Raw genomic sequence first — 21,335 nt, forward strand, 5'->3', positions numbered from 1 at the left:
TTTGACTTCCACCCTTACACGACAGATACCTCATGAGGTAAGGTGGCCCGTCGGACCTATATTACGGGCCTGAGTTGATCAAGGTCTGGCATCGGGCGACTATCAGGTACACATCAGCTGGACAAGCGTGACCCGCGGTACTATCTGTGATCCCTGTGGGTGCAATTATAGGGAGTGCATCGGGGGGGGGGGGGACGGGACTTATGTGCGTCCTGAGCCATTGTGTGTTTTATGATTTGTCCAGACAGCGTTTCGAAGGTCAGAATTTCAGACGAATCACAATTCATTTGAAACTGAATGCACGAGTCTAATTGATAGCTTTGTATAATGGGTGTGTGTAACCCTGTTCTTTATGAGTAACACAAGAGGAGAGATTAACAGATACCCACAATAACTTGCCAGTCTTCATATGGGAGTTCTTCTCCAATGCCTTCTTGCCAATAGCCAATAATACATATATGGGAAATAGGCGTGAATGTTAGTAGGGAATTATAATTATTTGTGGGACAGATCCACTGGGTGTAAGTGCATGCAACATGGTGATTGAAAGCACATGGGTTCTCTGACGTTGCTGTATGTAATGTAAGATATCTTTACAGGCACATGGAACCTGCTCAGGTATTTTCATGTAGGTTTTAAGACTATACATTCCTACAGGAAAAGAGTTGCTGGAGTTCAAGTAGTAAAGATGTAGGTTTCAAGACTACCATTTGCAAATAGATTAGGGATTTGAGATGTCAGCTTAACCGAGGGATGCATACGAAATTAGACATTTATGCAATATATCCCACCACTTGACAGGTGCCATTAAAACAATAGAATCACTGTTATTCACTTCACCTGGAAGTGGATTTAATGTTGTGGTTGGTCAGTGTAAATTTATGTGAAGTTAGCTAAGGTGCAGATCAACCTATCAAATGACTATTGCAAGGCAGAAAATAAGGAGACAATGTTTTTCATTTGGGCAGCACAATGTTGATTTAGGCATCTGTGGCGTTATCCTTAGTCTGCTCTTGTGGGATAAATTCAATTCGGTCAGGGTGGATAAGGTGAGGTAATAGAAAAAGTTGGGTTGTAAGTATTTTGGTGAACATCTTGTAATCAATATTGACTAGGACTAGAAGTTTATCATTAGAGCAGTGCTCCTCAACACTCTCCTCAAGGCCCACCTAACAGTCCAGGATTGAGGGATTACCTGGGTGTATATAAGGTGTTTGAAAAAAAACAAACAAAAAAAAAACAACTTAGAGTCTAAGGCTTTAGTTTTTTTTAAACTCCTTGGGCACACCCAGTTTAGGGCAGGCTAAGCCCTAAATCCTAGACCGTTAGGTGTGCCTTGAGGAGAGGGTTGAGGAGCACTGAGTTAGAGGGTTGTCAGATGGCTTCCCTAGTTCAGGAATCAATGAAACCTTAGTGTGTTGCATATCATCATAAAGTAGGAGACATCCAAAAAAGCCTGGAACAATTTATTAAGTCTTGAAGCAAGGGTCTGACTGCGAATTTAGTAATAGGCTTAATAATTCTTTAAAAATTGAATGGTATTGTGTACTTCTTTTGGCTGAGTCAACATAAACAAGTTTAGCTATGTCTATGGCCTACAGAACTGTATCATTTTAACTCATGTAGGTTGGATCACTTAGCGCTTGGTCAGAAGAGTGGTGGTTCTGGAAATATTTTGAGTAATTGAAATTGGCGCAGGGTTGGAAGTTATGGCACTGTCCTTTGAGCACTCATACCATTTAGATTCCAGCCATCATAGTGCTGCTTTGTCAACTCAGTTTGTAATTAATGATAAGAGAGCACAACTCTATTCAAGTTTTTATAAGTTCTCCAAGCAGGAATTAAAGAGACGAATGTTTGTCTAGTTGTTCTAGGTCAAACAGGGTAGATTGTAGTTGGTGTTTTGTGAAATTAATTTTCTTGTGCTGAGTGTCCGGACCAATTAGCAGGTCTCTGATGACGGTTTTGTGATAGCCCTAAATATGTCTGTATTAATTATCTCGCTAATATTTTTACCATGCAGAAATGGATCATTAAGTTTCAATGCTCAGTGCAGCACTTACATCAGCACGATCAAACCAGTAATTAAAGGACCACTATAGGCACCCAGACCACTTCAGCTTAATGAAGTGGTCTGGGTGCCAGGTCCAGCTAGGGTTAACCCATTTTTTTTTATAAACATAGCAGTTTCAGAGAAACTGCTATGTTTATAAATGGGTTAAGCCTTCCCCCAAATCCTCTAGTGGCTGTCTCACTGACAGCCGCTAGAGGCGCTTGCGTGATTTTCACTGTGAAAATCACAGTGAGAGCACGCAAGCGTCCATAGGAAAGCGCATTCAGCCGATGGGGCGGAACGGAGGAGGATCGGAGGCAGAGAGCTCCCCGCCCAGCGCTGGAAAAAGGTAAGTTTTACCCCTTTTCCCCTTTCCAGAGCCGGGCGGGAGGGGGACCCTGAGGGTGGGGGCATCTCAGGGCACTATAGTGCCAGGAAAACTAGTATGTTTTCCTGGCACTATAGTGGTCCTTTAAGTGTATGGCTGAGAAACAGGCACACAATCACGAGTGAGCAAGAAGAGGTTGTAGCAAGAGTAGGAATGGTGCGGGTTGGGAAAAGAACAGCTAAGACGTAGGGGGGCTGTGTTTTCAAATGTCTAACAAACTATGTTTTGTGTAGAAATCCAAAAAATGTATCAAAACTACCTGTTGTAGTTGTATGAGTTAGGGATCAAGACTAGGACATATTAAAATCAGTCATCATATTAAAATCACCCACAGTTCAGTTTTAGTTTGTTATCGGGTTGTGCTAAGATTGTGAACAAGACAGTTCCTCATTATCATTGAACGTTACAGAGGGGCAGCATCTACCTGGAGTTGCGGAGTGAATTTCCCTACCCCCACTTTCCCCATCTTTCATTACCCCTGCTTTCGCCTTTCTCCACTTCCCACCCTCTCCCTCTCTCAGCCCTTACCCCCTACATTTTTCCTCTCACTTACTATGTTTTTGCTAAAAAAAATTCAATGACTAATGTAAAGTACAGTCCAGGTTTATTTAAAGTATGTCCACAGGTGTGATGGTTTAGCTTCTACCAATGAGCTTTTGATAACTTGTATAATAAGACAATACACTAGGGGTTCGGGGTTTCAAACACTCTGTGCCATTACTGGTTTGTTCATTCAAGAACAATTCACACTGCAACTTGTATCTTTGTTGATCAATTCTGTCAATTTTGGTTTTGCTAAAACTGAAAATAAAGATTGCCAAAAAACAAACAATAAAACATTAAAGGTTTCAGATGCTGGCCACCAAAGCCGAGAAATAGCTGAAATATTGAAATTTGGGCAGCGTTTTTATCAGAGTGCTAGTCTAGAAAAGTACCCTCCTCGGGATGTAAATTGACTCAAACAACCATCCAAGTTAAGCATTGCCTTGCAAACTCTGCCTAGACCAACTTTTACACAGAGCATGCTTTGTGTCTAATAAAACAGCACCTTTTAATAAATTTGTCATTTTGGCAGTTTTTATGTCTAACAAATTCTTCAATGTTCTTGACACATTGCCTAAATTTCACAAGTTAACGAATTCAAGTTTGACAACTAGATAGAACAGTATAAGCTTTGTGCAATTTTTTTGAAATCAAATTATCACTGGCTGTTTATCATGATCTTTAGCAACTGTATGACAATTGTGTACCACGATGATAAAGGTTGGATACATCTGACCAAAAATAAACATGTGACCAATTTACCGAATAACTACCCACTTATCTTAAATAGCAGGACCTATTAAAAAGCTTTGTAGAACACAGCCACCTAGTGGCACAAATAATCCCTAACTGTTTTGTACATTGGTCTTAAATATAGAAACATAGAATGTGGCGGCAGAGAAGAACCATTCGGCCCATCTAGTCTGCCCAGTTTTCTAAATACTTTCATTAGTCCCTGGCCTTATCTTATAGTTAGGATAGCCTTATGCCTATCCCAGGCATGCTTAAACTCCTTTACTGTGTTAACCTCTACCACTTCAGCTGGAAAGCTATTCCATGCATCCACTACACTCTCAGTAAAGTAATACTTCCTGATATTTTTAAACCTTTGTCCCTCTAATTTAAGACTGTCCTCTTGTTGTGGTAGTTTTTCTTCTTTTAAATATACTCTCCTCCTTTACTGTGTTGATTCCCTTTATGTATTTAAATGTTTCTATCATATCCCCCCTGTCTCGTCTTTCCTCCAAGCTATACATGTTAAGATCCTTTAACCTTTCCTGGTAAGTTTTATCCTGCAATCCATGAACCAGTTTAGTAGCCCTTCTCTGAATTCTCTCTAAAGTATCAATATCCTTCTGAAGATACGGTCTCCAGGACTGCGTACAATACTCCAAGTGAGGTCTCACCAGTGTTCTGTCCAATGGCATGAGCACTTCCCTCTTTCTACTGCTAATACCTCTCCCTATACAACCAAGCATTCTGCTAGCATTTCCTGCTGCTCTATTACATTGTCTGCCGACCTTTAAGTCATGAGAAATAATCACCCCTAAATCCCTTTCCTCAGATGTTGAGGTTAGGACTCTGAAATATTCTGTACTCTGCCCTTGGGGTTTTATGTCCAAGATGCATTATCTTGCACTTATCCACATTAAATGTCAGTTGCCACAACTCTGACCATTGTTCTAGTTTACCTAAATCATTTGCCATTTGGCTTATCCCTCCTGGAACATCAACCCTGTTGATGGCTTATCCCTCCTGGAACATCAACCCGGTGGATGTTCCAGGAGGGATAAGCCAAATCCCTCCTGGGTAAATATTGTAATTAATGAACAAAACGTTTTAATTGCAAGCTCAGTTAGCGCGGATAACGCCTGGATATTTGATCGCATGGCACAAGGGTCACCTACTCATAATATTTCAAATGTAAGTTCCTATTATTTGCACCTATCAAGTGCTGGATTGAAATTTATTGAAACTGTATAGATTAACATACATTGTTAAAATAATCTACCCGAAGATGGCTCCAGTATTTGTCACAGTGCAGCTCATTAGAGGCTTCCACACGTGGGGCGATTGGGGAAAGAACGGAGATATCACCTGATGTGCACAACTCATATGTGGCTTCATGACAGTGGAGGCTCATCCATAGAGGCACTTGGGGCAGGGGACATTTCTGATACAGAGCACTGTGCTGCTGGTCATGAACAGCTTTAATTACTCCTACTGCACTTGAACTTCTTTTAAGTGCTCAGTCACTCGACAGCTGAGACCTGAGACACTAATGCCTTGATGCTTTAAACTGCACGACTGGGGCAGTGACTCTGAGGACTAACCTGATTCAGATTTCAATCAGTTTTAATCTGTAATTGATGCTTGTTATGTCAGCTCCTACTTGGTTCCATATTATCACTGCAGATTAATTATATTACCAGCTGCAAAGGTAATAAAGAGTCTATGAGTGCACACTGTGTGCTGAGAGCCAATAGTGACTCAGGAATATCTGAAATGGTTGGTGTGCATCATTATCTTGATGCCTTTACTATATAAGTACACACTGTGTACTGAGAGCTAATGGAGTAGTTGACACGTTTCATAACAGCAGTACTATGTAATAGAAAGCTAAAGTTGTCATAGCAGGAGCACTGCTGAGGATGAGATCATTAGAGAGAACTTAAGTATATTTCAGACATGCTGTGCCAGGATCTCTGTATTGCAGCTTTATGTAATTCATTACAGTCATCCTAGATATGTTGGATAGTTTTGAGTTTCTCCTTATTGTGCCAGCTCTGTGAGTTGTTTATCTGTATTTTATTCTGCTCTACCTATTGTATGGTTATCTTTGTGTATTGTATTGTATAGGAAATCTTTGTATTGCGCCCAGCTTTATGCATTTATATCTCTATGTTGTGCCCAGCCCCGTTTATTGTACGAGTATCTCTAGCTTGTTCCTCGCTCTATATTATAGATCTCTCTATGTTGTGTCCAACTTGTTTTATTGTATGAGCATATTTATATTATGCTCAGCTTTCTATATTAACTCCTTATTGACCAGACTGTTTTTCAATTTTCTTACCGTTAAGGACCAGGGCTCTTTTTACATTTCTGCTCTGTTTGTGTTTAGCTGTAATTTTCCTCTTACTCATTTACTGTAATTTTATTCTATTTTTATATTGATATATATTTACATCAAAATACTCTTAGAATGAAATGATACAACGATGTATATATAATAAAAAAAACAAAAAAAAAATATATCAATATACATAAATATACATGTTGACTTCAATATATAAATATATATATTTAAATTTTACGTGCATATTCATGTAATATTTTTACATAATTAAGTAATTGTATTAATTACAATTTGCAGGACCTGCCTAACAACCCAGGCCGAGAGTCCAGAGAATTTAATTTGCTAGCACTGTATTTAACCCTGTAACTTTCCATGACACCCTAAAACCTGTACATGGGGGGTACTGTTTTACTCGCTAGACTTCGCTGACCACAAATATTAGTGTTTCAAAACAGTAAAACATATCACAGCGATGATATTGTCAGTAAAAGCAATGTTTTTTGCATTTTTCACACACAAATGGCACTTTCACTGATAATATCATTGTTGTGATACATTTTACTGTTTGGAAACACTAATATTTGTGTTCAGCGAAGTCTCCGGAGTAAAACTGTACCCCCTATGTACAGGTTTTATAGTATTTTTTGAAAGTTACAGGGTCAAATATAAGGCTTGACTTTGTTTTTTCACATTGAAATTTGCCCGATTGGTTATGTAGCCTTTGAGAGCCTATGGTAGCCCAGGAATGAGAATTACCCTTATGATGGCAATCCATTTGCAAAAGAAGACAACCCAGGATATTATAAATGGGGTAGGTTTAGTCTTTTTTAGTAGCCACATAGTTACAAACACTGGCCAGAGTTAGCGTTCATAATGTTTTTTTTGCATTTTTAACACAAATATCAATGCTAACTTTGGCCAGTGTTTGTGACTAAGTGGCTACTAAAAAAGACTGGACATACCCCATATTGAATACCCTGTGTTGTGTACTTTAAAAACATATGTACATGTGAGGTGTAATTTAGATATTTATGACAGATAAAAGTGTTACAATGTCACTATTTATACATTTTTAAAAATATATATATTTTGAAAAAGCAATGTCCTACTTGTACTTATAGCCCTATAACTTGCAAAAAAAAAGCTAATAACATGTTAACATTGGGTATTTATAAACTCAGGACAAAGTTTAGAAACTATTTAGCACGGGTGTATTTTGGCGGTTGTAGATGCGTGTCAGATTTTGGGGGTCAAAGTTAGAAAAAGTGTATTTTTTAAAATTATTTTTTCATCATATTTTATCATTTTTGTTATAGTCAATTATATGATATGATGAAAATTATGCTCTCTTTAAAAGACCATTTAAGGGCGAGAAAAAGGTATATAATATGTGTGGGTTGTCATGCAGGTCCCTCAAATTGCAATCAATAAAATTACTTAATTATGTAAAAATATTACATAAATATGCACGTAAAGTTTAAATATATAACATATTTATATATTTGAAGTCTACATGTATATTTATGTATATGGATATATATTTTTTTATTTATTTATATATACATAGTTGTATCATTTCATTCTAAGAGTATTTTGATGTAAATATATATATTAATATAAAAATAGAATAAATTACATATATACACACTTTACTTATTTATATTTTAGCATTTATATACAATATATAGTTATTATATATATTATGTATACGTGTGTAATTTAATTATAAGTATTTTTATACTATATGTAAATATTAACAAAAAAATACATTTAGTATGACATTATATTACACATATATAATTATATTTTGATTTAGTAACTTTTATTTTACAGATGCAGATAGACTGCCTGTCAGTTCAGGCAGTCCCCCTGCAGGCAGCACTATGGACGCCTTTTGCGGCCATGTGACCGTTCTTTCAGAGCGATCAGATGGCCTGCGAGGGTCTAATTTGTCAAGGGGGGACTGTCTGGGCTGTCAGGCAATCCCCCCAGACGGGGAGCAACACTGATCGCCGGTGTGGAGACGGCGGCGATCGGGTAAGTAATATATTTGCCGCGGATGTACTGGGTACGTCCGTGGTCCTTAAGGACTTTTGTCGGACGCACTCCTTAAAGGGACACTATAGTCGCCAGAACTACAGCTTATTGAATTTGTTGTGGTGAGTAGAATAGCTCCCTTCAGGCTTTTTGCTGTAAACACTGTCTTTTCAGAGAAAATGCTGGGTTTACATTACAGCCTAGTGATAACTTCACTGGCCACTCCTCAGATAGCTGTTACAGATCCTTCCTGGGTCATGGCTGCCTAAAATGCATCCATTCATTCAGTATCTCCTCCCTCTGCATGCAGACACTGAACTTTCCTCATAGAGATTCATTGATTCAATTCATCTCTATGAGGAGATTCTGATTGGCCAGGGCTGTGTTTTAATCATGCTGGCTCTGCCCCTGATCTGCCTCCTGGTCAGTCTCACCCAATCCTATGAGGAAGCACTGTGATTGGATCAGGCCACCACTTCTGATGATGTCAGCAGACTGTTTGTTTTTCTGAGTCTAACAGCATGCAGAGTTATAGCTTCTGGCTTGAATACAGTAAGATTTTTACTATATTTATGGAGGCATGAGGGGCTAGATGGTGGTTTTAACACTATAGGGTCAGGAATACATGTTTGTGTTCCTGACTCTATAGTGATCCTTTAAGGAGTTGAAGAAGAATCTCTGTACTGCTTAGGGAGAAGTCAAATTCTGGCACCCCACCAAACTTTGCCAGCTACCACTGCTTCCCTCTGATGATCAATGTCTATGTTCTGTATTACCATCAGGAATTTGCATGATCACGTCTGAGTACCTAAATATACATAGTAATTCTATTACTTGCATAAAAGCCCCTAGATTATTTACATTACAATCGTTCTCTCTTTATAATGTATTCTCACTGATAAGCAGTCTGAAACTCTGGGCACAGTATGTTTCTTCTATAGTGTCTCTGTCACCTTCTGAGTTCTCAGGCACTTGGTGGCCAGTGGCGGCACAGTAAAGGGGAAGTTTTACTTACTAGAGTTAAACCATGTTGCGGTTTAATGCAAATAAAGGTCCTCATCTGCATGTCCACTCTGTGCATGTGGGGATGAGTAAGCATTAACCTGAACAGCAATGGGTGGCAGTGATTGGCTGAGAGTTGACCAGTTTCAGGCTAGCACAGCTGCCCATTATTGGTATGAATTGGTGTGGCTAAGGAAGAATCCTCATTCAGTAGTAAACTGTTGGAGAATAGTTTAACAATGAATAGAAGGACATCATCAGGAGACTGTAGGGACTATAACCAAATCAATGAAATGGCTAGTCCATAGAGAGGTCCCTTTAATAACTAAACTGGAGAACTGCTCAAAATTTTAGATAAGTAATTTTGGCAAACATTTTTATAGCTCATAAAAAAATAATGAAAGTTAAATTAAATGTGTATTTTTTATCAGAAAGGCCAGTCAGGCTGGAAAAATGGAAACAATTATAAATACGACGACAAAACTTGCAAAAAAGAGAAATGATTTGGCTGCACACTGAAAATGAAGAGGCATGGCCAAACATTCAAAATGTGCTTCATCGAATTTATCCAACAACTTTACTACACCCACGAAAACCTAAAAGCAATGTAACACAAACGTACACAATATTAACAGAAACATTTGTTAGGATTGATTATTGAGTTTTCTCACTTGTGTGTTGATTTTGGACTTTTTGGCTAGTAAAGTTGCAGACAGTATAAAACATTCTAAAAACAGTAATGCACACATTGTAATATGAAACAGGGAATGGCTTGTGAGTTTTTTTAATTGGCTACACTAATTGTGTAAAATGTATTGTTTTAATTAATATTGCCTTAAAGGACCACTATAGGCACGCAGGCCACTTCAGCTCAATTAAGTGGTCTGGGTGCCAGGTCCAACTAGTGTTAACCCTGCAACTGTAAACATAGTAGTTTCACTAGGGTTAATCCAACCTCTAGTGGCTGTCTCACTGACATTCGCTTGAGGCACTTCCGCACTTCTCACTGTGAAAATCACAGCGAGAAGACGCCGACGTCCATATGAAAGCATTGAAAAATGCTTTCTTATGGACTGTGTGAATGCGCGCGCGCAAAGCGGACGTCGGGAGAGGGAGGAGAGTTCCCCAGCGCCGAGGGAGCCCGGGGCTGGAGAAAGGCAAGTGTTTAACCCCTTCAGCCCAGCATGACTGGGACCCTAAGGGTGGGACCTAAAGACCCTATAGTGCCAGGAAAACGAGTTTGTTTTCCTGGCACTGTAGTGGTCCTTTAAGTAATATGCCGTCGATAGGTAAAATAAAACATCTTTCCTATAAAAATTGATAAATTAGTTGAAGGAACAAAAACTGCAAGAATGCTAAATTTATGCTAATGAAAAGTAGTGGTATTTAAAAGGTTAACGGGCTTCGGTAACCTTTGACATCCCTGAACCACAACTTCTTGTAAACGTCATGTCCGAGAGGCAGCCACATGCTATATTCGATGAGGGGTCACAGGTAGTAATAAAAATGTGTGTATGCATGCCAAAATAAATTTGGCATGTCAAAATGGCCTTATTTTTCTTTTCATTGATTTACATTTTGGTTATCGTCAATCAAGAATATTTTTATGTTGAATGGTTTCCATGTCATTCATCTAATTATTTAAATGTATAATGTCAACCCACTCTCTTACATAAACACACTAAAATTTGCTTTTGTAAGGAGATATCACCATATAATTATTTACTGCATTAAACTGGGGAATATTCTGTTGCAATATCCCGACAAAAGTAAATGTTTCACTCTCAAAAGGTGATCTTCACACCCACGTGGCAGTGCACAATATAGGTAAAATATAGCAGAGTGGTCAATGTCTTAAAGTGCTGCATTTCAAAATATTTTAAATGGAACAATAAAACAAAAAAACACCACCACAAAAAGATATATATATATTTTTTTTACTTACATGGTTTTTTTTTTCTCTTTACGGTGTTAGAACAGTGGGTCTCTCTTATTTATTTTTTCTTCTTTTTAAACAAAAACTTGCCTTAATTCCAGCGAAGGGACAGAATGTTCAACACAGCAAAACCCTTGAGATTGATATTTGTTGTCCAATCCACGTGTCAATGAGAAGCACTGGGCACACACTCAGCATCAGTGTATTTTAACCCCTTAAGGACACATGACGTGTGACATGTCATGATTCCCTTTTATTCCAGAAGTTTGGTCCTTAAGGGGTTAAACGCCTATGCTGGACATAAACTAAATTCAATAACTACATTTATTTTTGTTTGAATGACAACCCATAGAATTGTGGAGACTCAGAAAAGGCACATGTTTATATGCAAGGCTGTGCTTAGATTGTCCTTAATATCCAACTGCAACTGTTACATAATGGCATAATTAACTACAATTGTCACATCTATAGCAACTACACTTTCTGATGTACAAGAGACATTGTGACAAAGCTTTTTTGGGGGTAAATGATACAGAATTAGGTTAAAATGAAAGAAAATTGTAGTTCTTAATTGTTTTGATTTATGTAAAAAACAAAAAAAAACGAAATCTGTTGAATGCTGTACACATTTGATGTCTTAGAAGAGTAAAAGCAGACACATTGCTTCTCGATGTCACTTTAAGGGTTAAAACAAATAGCTTCAGCATACTGTGGGACCAAGCGCCATGACCACTGCAAACTCATTTGTGGAAATGTTACTGTTTCTTCACACACCTGCGGTGAATGCAGAACACACAAGCACACACATTCCACATGACACTGGGAGATCTTGCACTCTGCTGTCAGAGCTAACTGGATACAGCTTTCCTGTCCCATCCCCCTGTAATTTTACTGTGCCTAATCACAGTTACTGGCATGGAATCAGGATGCGTAAACTCTGCATGCAGGCAATAGGTTTCATCTTCCAGCATCAGGAATGCCATCAATCTCTGAGCATTAGTGATCTGTAAAAAGTATATTTTATAAGCTTATGTTATGTAATAGTTTTTATGATTTAGTTTCTTCATACTTAATGCACTTTTTCACCCAGTTATATAGATCTGGAATGGCCAAAAGGTAGATGACCCCACACTGCTTCAGAACTACTCCCATAATGCTTTCTGAGGAATAGGAGAGAACCTGCAAAGATGGCTACGCCTGATTTTAATTATTTTCTCAGAACATAATGAGGTCACTGCCATAATCATTACTCATCTCAGAAAAGTTATTATTACTACTACTAGTATTTATATAGCGCCAGCAAAGTCCGTATCGCTTTACAATATTATCAAGGGGGGAGATTTACCAATAAATGAGACCATTACAAAAACTTACAGGAACGATAGGTTGAAGAGAGCCCTGCTCATATGAGCTTACAGTCTATAGGAGGTGGGGCGTAAAACAACAGGACAGGAGGTAGCAGTCAAACAAAGTGCTTGTATTTCAGTAGCTTTTTGGTTACTGAACCTCTGATCCCGAATATTTTAATGTATTATTATTTACCAGTATTAAATAAGATATCAAATGTTGAGCACATTTATGTATTTAAAGGAAAAACAAGGGTGATTTCAAAACATGTTTGAGGATGAAAAGTTGGTACATTATCGGAGTTCTACTCCGTGCTCAATTGTGTTAGAACAAATTGTACTAAGGATTCTTAACATTGACATATTTCATTTTAAATAATTATAATCTATATAACGAAAACAACAGGTGAAGAATGTCCTGCTCAAACAACCTTACTTTAACTGGGTCTTCAGTTCTAGGAGGCACAGGGTGGGCCCGGTGAGTTAAACCAGCTTACAGCAAGTAAAACACCGAAACATTGTGTATCTCAGTATGGCAGCTTACAGCGAAGTGGAAAGGAATATTGTTTCATTAAGTGCCTTTTATTACTGAATTTACCAATCAGGCGACTGCATTCTAGGGATGCCAAACAACACTGGCATTAGCTCTTCTGTGTCCTCTATGCGGTATAGGTAGCTATTATTTGTCATGGTCTCTGCTGGATAACCACAGCTAGTGAGTACTTACACTTGCTATGTGAACAAGGTGCAGGGCCAGAACTCCAGGTGGGATGCCTCATGTACAGCTGGCCTGACCCAAGGCCTTTTGTTTTTAAATTACTTTGACTTTTTTTTATTCAGCTGTGCCAGTATTAAAAAGTGGAAATGTGGCTTTTGTAGGTCCCTGGTGTATACACAGGAGTAACACTCCACATACATTAGGTGTGCTCTGCACATTACATTCAAACGTTACACACGAAAGCCATGAATTGCACCCGCATTATGCAGAAGAATCACACACAAATGTTTCACGTGGTATTCACACATGGCCATCATGTTCACAACATTCAAACACTGTACACACCTAATAGAAATATGAACATTCAAACACTGCACACCGCATGCTTTATGTTCCCAATAAAACACTTTCCAAAATTAAATCTATACGGACGGGGAAAGGGAGGGTTGTGTAGTGTGGTTAGGTCACCTGTATGTAAGGCCCTAGTGCCTGACCATATGTGCCCACCCTGGGCATCTCTGACCACCAACCCTAAAACATGTTTAAACAAACAAATCCGGTCAAACTAGCACCTGTCAAGTTTGTCAATAACTTTTCTATAAAAGAAAATACAACTGCTTTTAAGACTACAGTAAACAGGTACTTTTTAGGATTTTTACACCATGTTTTAAACTCTGGCTGATTCGGACATCAGATGACTGCTGAATAGACTACAAGTTTTAAAACTATACTGTCCCACACGACTCTGGTACCTACCTCTGCACAGCTACATTTCTGGGTGCTCTACCGTCACTGTATACAATAGTGTTGGATATGAAATGATTTTCTCATTTTCTTTAAAGCCATATAATCTGTGTTTATCTGAACTATGTTTTATTGTATTCTTCACATTTATATTTTTAAATCAGCGACTGCCTAGAATCATTATACGATCTTGTGTCTATGTCTTTGAGTAAGTCTATGTAAAACCTATCACCTACATACTTAACTGGGAAACTGCTACACAGTGCATTCAGCTCTTACAAGTGATTTCAGGTTCTGTCTGAAAAATGGTTCTGGGGTACAGATTCAAAATCGGGTTTACACTAACAGACATACATTAGTGAGGTCCCTGGGTAAACATCTACGATAAATGGTTCATGGTGGCAAGCCCTGCCTTCTATAGTGCAAAAGGAGACACTTGCCAACATTGGGCACAATCTAATAAAGAATCCTACAATAAAGGATGAGTGACAACGCTAATTTTTTAATACAAGAATTAGGAAACGTCATGTAAATAATTTAAGCCCCTATTAAAAGGTTAAAAATCACTGTGCTATAGTGTCACAGAAGCTGGTGGAATGAATAGGTCAGGTTAACTGTCCCTTTAATAGAAACCCAATAGCAATGTCGATTCTATACCTACACATTCATGCTGCAATGTTTTATAAATTGTTAAAACACAACATACTTTTTCCTCCATAATTTGCAAACATTTTTATTTGACTGGTCACAACATGAAATGCTCATGTGGGAGAAAGGGGTACGATGACCTATGTGCATTAGAACTGCCCTACAATTTTAGAGTGCCTGGCTCTGTCTTCACAGGAAGGTGGTCTCTCTCATAGAACGATAGGAGGTAATCAATTCTCTAGTCTTGACAGCACAGGATTTTAGATAGACAGAGAGAAATCTGCACTCCAGGATTCAGTATGAATAGTTCTCAGTGCGGGTTTGCAGGATAGATGAGCAAAAAGATAGCACTCAGGGGACTTCTGGAAACATAAAACTCAGCTTTTATTTAGCTTCAAAATAAAAAAAAAATGAGGTTTCCTTTTCAATACAAAACGTTCTTCAGGACCTAAAGAAAAGTTTGCATTGAAACATCAGCAGTTTTATTTTGAAGCTTAATAAATGGGGAATTTAATATTTCAAAAAGTCCTACAGATCTATCTTTTTGCTCATCTATATAGTTTTTTTTTAAATCTGCAATACTCTATAACGAGCTCAACATAATTAGCTTATAGTTTTACTGTATGTCAAATCCGCCAAATTAATAACCTAATAGTCTAGAAAGCATGTACTAAACCACTATCAGCTTGCATCCTATTATAGCATATATGTTCGTAAAGTTGGTAGAAAAAAATGATTTTCATTTTCAGAGATAGTGTTTTGTTTTTTTAAGAAGCTTGGCAAACTGGACTGTTCATGTATGGAAAAGCAGGATATCTTCTGGGGAAGAGTGAGAAATGTCAAGAGACATTCTATTAATTTCCATGACGATTGCACTCCACGGGCCAAGATGGCGCCTGTTTTTGCCACTATGTTCTACATTTTTCATACGGCCTAGTACTGACTTTCAGATTGCAAAACCGGCCCATTTCTGAAAGATTTTGAAATCTTTCTTTCTCAAATAGTAAAATCATTATGGCTGAAAGAGTTAACATTTCATGGAGGGCTGATAGAGGTACCACTGGGCAAGGCCACTTGGTCTTGCTTGTGCTAAGCTAAAGCGGGCAGATGTGGTAGCCACAGCGGGCGAATGGCCAGTCAGTATGAAAGGCGCCCTTTTACCTCACACAAAGGACACCTTGTCCACTTTGGAGAGTTGTGCGCACACCCTTCCCTGTGTCCAGCCGCAACGGTTACATCAACTTATTTACAGAACTTGAGGTGTGCAACACACAAGTTTACGTCTGCATTTGTGTCTGAATGTGTGCAACAAAGATCCTAATATAAAAATACAACCATTCGGGCAGTTCTGATTAACAACATGATCTATTTTTCTTGTCTTTAAAATCTAGGAATTAAATATCTGTCAGTTTGACACAGTTAGAGATCAGCTCTTAGACGGAATGAACCTTAAGATGTATATAAAGTACGGACTTATCACTTTGGAAGGCAAAATATGTAAAAACTGGAGTAAACATGTTACAGACATGAGTAAAATCTGAAAAAGTAAGACTATACTTCTACCATACCATAATTTGAAGATTCAACTACAGTAAAAATGTATCTAATCAAAGTGCTGCGGGCCTACAAAGACATTCATACTATACACTTCTAAGTTCTTCACAACCTTTTAAGTTCTTCACAACCTTTTAATTACCTGTGAACATAGCAGGGAGCAAAATTCCAGCAAATAGCAGGAGGAGAAGCTGTGGAGTCACTGTACAAGGCATGTTTGTCTGTGGACACGGACGGGAAGATGCAGAGTGAGAGAAAGAGGTGAGACGCTATGAGGACCTTGCTGCTCCTGGGTTAACAAAGGTGTCTCTGTCCAGTGAGGATGGAAATGTTTAGCTGAGGATCACGAGAGAGAAGCACATACACCCCTCATAGCCCACCCACTCCTCAGTCACGTCAGAAAGAAGAACCACCTTCACAAATTCCTTTTCTAAAACACAGTTTCATATACTGCTCTTTTCATAACCAGAGCTGCATAGGTTGTGCAATAGTAGACCTATAGAACTGTTTGGAAATAGCAGCTAATCTAGATTCATCCACTGATTATCTATGGGAGGCTTCTTGCCCAGTAATGCTCGGGTAAAATACCATTTTCAAGTTTCAGATGACCCACACTCATGCAGCCTAAGAACATTTTAATAATAATATATTTAAAATAAATAAATAAAAAAATAATCTTTCTGCCCAAATTTTAATTAGACTGCTTATGTTTTAACCCATTTTGGGTGACATCGTGTGAAAAATAATTTTATCTCTGGATCTTTGGTATATTCGCTCAGACTATTCCAAACCTGATAAAAAAAATAAAAAAAAAGTAGTCCTTTAGCTCTAACAAGGAAATAAAATAAATTAGGCTTTAATACAATTGTGTCTCTAGTAATGTATATGTTCATGCAATGACTCCCAAAAAACAAACATAAAATCTCATACTATTTACACTTTTACACTCCTGAGCTTAATTAATTCCACCTGGGTTAGGGCAGCAGGCTAGTAGTCATAGTGAATCATTTTGCTTGAAAGCCCAGATAATTAATATAGACATCAATTTAAAGTATCTCATTCAGATTCGTGTTTGAGTAAGATTGGTATATAGTGAAGCAGCCTTATTGTTCAGAAGTCAGTGTGAGATCTCTGGTCTGGTGGCAGGACACCAATGCTTGCATGTTCCTCGGATTGTCAGTACATCCTGCTGTCTCTCAAATAATGTGTAAAAACTGTTGCAAAATCTTTTTTTTTTGACACATTAAGTTTTTCTGCAAAACCCAAATGATCACCCAGCAATAAGGCATCCAAAATCAGGTTTGTGATATAATACAACCAGCGCTTTATTAAGGTCAGGCCTAAGCCCCCCCCCTCCCCCCCCCCACAAGTCACTGCACACTGGGGCAAATCTGAAGTAGTCCAGGAGCTGTGTAAACATAAGTGTGCTCCATCCCACCCACACCACCTCTGCATTATGTGGGTTTACATTGCAAGGGAATATTATTTTTTATACTCCCTACCAAACAGCACCAAAATTATACATATGGCTGCAGCAGACTCAATGACTCAAATGAGAAGTTTTCATAAACCACATACTGGACCCACCTGCAAAGGTTTCCAAACAAAACTTGCAAAAAGGTGTGGGCGGGTTGGAGAGAGAGGACAGGACTGTGGAGGACTGATAACAGAGCCTTTGAGATGGTTTATCGCCCTTACTTAACCTCTCTTGTAGTGCTTAATATGCCAATGCACTGTACACACTTGCAAAAGCTCCAAACATATTTAAGGCTGCCCATCCACTGAACCCACAGAGCTGAACCCCGACAAGGCAGTGAGGGGAGTTGCAAAGTCCCACCCTAAAGCCTCTCTCCACCAAATAACGGTGGTAAAGTGGCAGAACATGCAAGCCTCTGAAACGAGACCATGCAGTGCTGCGATGGAGGAGGGGATTATCCCCATAACTCACTCTTTGCCCCCCTGATTACCCTCTCCACTATTCCCATCTAAATAGACATGATGGGAAGAGTGGAGAGGGGTGGAAGCTTTCCAATTGTCCTGCTCATGCAGTTCTCAGAGGGTGTGCCCCAGCAGGACACTGGGAGTGTTTGTTTGGGGTAAGTGAAATCACAAAGTCGGCTCCCCCCTCCCTGAGAAGCCGAGGTAGGGGAGGGGGGAATATTCCCCCTACCCCACCATAACGATCAGTAATCTTCCAGAGTCTCAATTTCGCCCATGTTCAACCTCTCGGAGGAAGCATTCACTGAAAACCCTGTAAAGAGAGAAAAAACTCTAGTTATTAAAGGAGAAAACAACATGAGGTTAAGAAAAGTCAGTCTGAATAGGGTGGGAGAATGGTCCGAGTCATTCTGAACACTCTTGTTTCTAGCTTTTCTTTAACATAAATACATAATCTTAGATTTTCACTCCCAATTTTAAAGGGACACTATAGTCACCTGAATAACTTTAGCTTAATGAAGCCGTTTTGGTGTATAGAACATGCCCCTGCAGCCTCACTGCTCAATTTTCTGCCATTTAGGAGTTAAATCCCTTTGTTTATGAACCCTAGTCACACCTCCCTGCATGTGACTTGCACAGCCTTCCATAAACACTTCCTGTATAGAGAGCCCTATTTAGGCTTTCTTTATTGCAAGTTCTGTTTAATTAAGATTTTCTTATCCCCTGCTATGTTAATAGCTTGCTAGACCCTGCAAGAGCCTCCTGTATGTGATTAAAGTTCAATTTAGAGATTGAGATACAATTATTTAAGGTAAATGACATCTGTTTGAAAGTGAAACCAGTTGTTTTTTCATGCAGGCTCTGTCAATCATAGCCAGGGGAGGCGTGGCTAGGGCTGCATAAACAGAAACAAAGTGATTTAACTCCTAAATGACAGTGAATTGAGCAGTGAAATTGCAGGGGGATGATCTATACACTAAAACTGCTTTATTTAGCCATTTAGTAATTTAGGTGACTATAGTGTTCCTTTAACTATTCACTTTCTCTTTGATTTATTGATTATAGAACTTGGAACTACTTCCTATTTCTTTATCTTAACCAGCAAGATATATTTGTCCTCGTCATATGCCAAACTATTTTCTTCACCACGCCATTGTTTCAGTAGACTCTGAAGAATGAGTTCGAGAGTTAAAGCTGCCCAAATAAGCTTTACTTATTGTACAGTTAATCTACGCAAAGTCCCTCTAGGATTGTTCACCCACTTCCATACCACACCAGGTGTCCTATCTGTCAACAACAACTGTCACAATTCTGCTTCCCTCACCACACACAGGTTACCCTCCTTTAGAAATAACACTGTGGTGTAATGGCAAAAATATAAAAAGGTGTCAAAAACGGACTAACATGAACACTGGAGTCTCTTACCTAGAAGACTTGGATCTGCTCTAACCATCTTCTGTTTCTTTTTCTTGCGCCCAGCGCTCTGTGCCGCTTCTAAAGACATTTGCTGTACACTATTTTGACTTGTCTGGTACATGCCCCACCCAGCATCCTAAAACACCAGAACAACAACAAAAAATCAACTAAATTAATTATGTTCCTTCTTTGAACATTTACTTCTACAGAAACAAAAACAAGCAGGTCCCCTGCTTGGTAATCAGACAGCTAGACTGCACCTGTTGTTGTTCAGTTTTCTGCTTAGTCCGGCGATCTAAGAATTGCTTTGAGAAATCCTTTGCCTCTGGTGTGTCTCCCAGATATGCACGAACATAATCATGTACTTCATAAGGAGACTCCACTTCACGCAGGAAGGACACAAATGTGGGCACTGTATCAAAAAGGATAACGCATCTTAAAGGGATTCAAATGGAAGCAACACTATAAAGACTCATTTTAACTGAGAACATATAAAAAAATAAAAATTAAAATTGGATACACAAATATAAGTTCATGAATCAGAGCAATAAAACGAACACAATTTGAACAGAAATGCTGATGGCCCTGACATGCGTATCAGTAAATGCATGTTTATGTCACAACTATTTGATTTAATTTTGGCAAATGAGGCACCCAAGCACATGCTAAGAAAGCAAAACATTTCTTAGCATGTGCTTGGGTGCCTCATTTGCCAAAATTAAATCAAATAGTTGTGACATAAACATGGCTTGTAAACCACATAGATGTTTGAAGTCTTGAAGTGAAACTACTAACTATTCTAGATGATGTGATGTCTAATGTGTGTTTTACTTCTACGCCCTCTACTGTCTCTTCACCAAACACTCAAGGCTGCGTGCGGATATCTCAGAAGTCAGTGAATGATTTTAAGTTGTGTTTCAACTTTTAATATACCCCAGTTACTGAGATATCATAATATAAATTTCTATTTATCAACGCTCCTTGCAGCACCAAACTGAAGAAGTATTGACAATGTTTCCTGATCTTAGACACTACTAAACCACAAAGCAATATAAGTGAATTCCAGCCTCTTGGGCACACAATTAGATTGAAAAGATAATGTGCTCCAGCTTAATATGCCTTTCTGATTGTACAGTGTTGTGAAATATGTTTTTTTCTTTGATCTCTAAGTTGACTCCTCAATTTCATATATACCGTATTTTTCGCTCCATAAGATGCACTTTTTTCCCCCTCAAAAGTGAGGGGAAATGTCTGTGCGTCTTATGGAGCGAATGTATAGGTTTACTTACTTATCTTGTAGCGTGGGCCGGCAGCACAGGGCGCACCGCGGTACAGGAACTTCAATTTCAGGTTCTGGTTTCCCGCTGGACTGAAAGGAAGTGCGCACTCAGTGTGCACACTTCCTTTCAGTACCGCCGGAAACCGGAACTGAAATTGAAGTTCCAGTACCGCGGTGTGCGCTGTTAAGCCGGCCAACGCTACAAGACAGGTAAGTAATTATGGCACACTATGGGACAAGGAGAGGGGAGAATACTATGGGAAGAGGGGAAACACTATTGGACAAGGGCGGGGGAGAATACTACTGGATGAGGAGAGGGGGGGGACACTATTGGACAAGGGGAGGGGGGAGAATACTATGGGAAGGGGGGAGACCACTATTGGATGAGGAGAGGGGGGAACACTATTGGACAAGGGGAGGGGGGAGAATACTATGGGAAGGGGGGAACACTATTGGATGAGGAGAGGGGGGAACACTATTGGACAAGGGGAGGGGGGGGAAATACTATGGGAAGGGGGGAACACTATTGGATGAAGAGAGGGGGGAACACTATTGGACAAGGGGAGGGGGGAGAATACTATGGGAAGGGGGGAACACTATTGGATGAGGAGAGGGGGGAACACTATTGGACAAGGGGAGGGGGGAACACTATTGGAT

The 21,335-nt window shown here is 39.1% G+C and overlaps 2 protein-coding genes across 8 annotated transcripts in view; both read right to left on the reverse strand.

Annotated features, from left to right (window-relative positions):
* The window catches only part of SNORC (secondary ossification center associated regulator of chondrocyte maturation), a 31,407-nt gene extending 14,998 nt beyond the window's left edge, over positions 1 to 16,409 (reverse strand). The window contains exon 1 of one of the 2 annotated variants that reach the window (XM_063440962.1): positions 16,188 to 16,409. In XM_063440962.1, the coding sequence (XP_063297032.1) occupies positions 16,188 to 16,260 (73 nt within the window). In that variant the 5' untranslated portion in view covers positions 16,261 to 16,409. The remainder of the gene's footprint in view (positions 1 to 16,187) is intronic. The other variant, XM_063440961.1, reaches the window with a different exon arrangement.
* A 308-nt stretch (positions 16,410 to 16,717) lies between these two features.
* The window catches only part of GIGYF2 (GRB10 interacting GYF protein 2), a 115,624-nt gene continuing 111,006 nt past the window's right edge, over positions 16,718 to 21,335 (reverse strand). For all 6 annotated transcript variants that reach the window (XM_063442386.1, XM_063442382.1, XM_063442385.1 and 3 more), the window contains exons 26-28: positions 19,660 to 19,811; positions 19,409 to 19,535; positions 16,718 to 18,296 (exon numbers count right to left, since the gene is read on the reverse strand). In XM_063442386.1, the coding sequence (XP_063298456.1) occupies positions 18,229 to 18,296; positions 19,409 to 19,535; positions 19,660 to 19,811 (347 nt within the window). In that variant the 3' untranslated portion in view covers positions 16,718 to 18,228. The remainder of the gene's footprint in view (positions 18,297 to 19,408; positions 19,536 to 19,659; positions 19,812 to 21,335) is intronic.

This window comes from Pelobates fuscus, chromosome 2 (genome assembly GCF_036172605.1).
Source record: "Pelobates fuscus isolate aPelFus1 chromosome 2, aPelFus1.pri, whole genome shotgun sequence".
Lineage (NCBI taxonomy): Eukaryota > Metazoa > Chordata > Amphibia > Anura > Pelobatidae > Pelobates > Pelobates fuscus.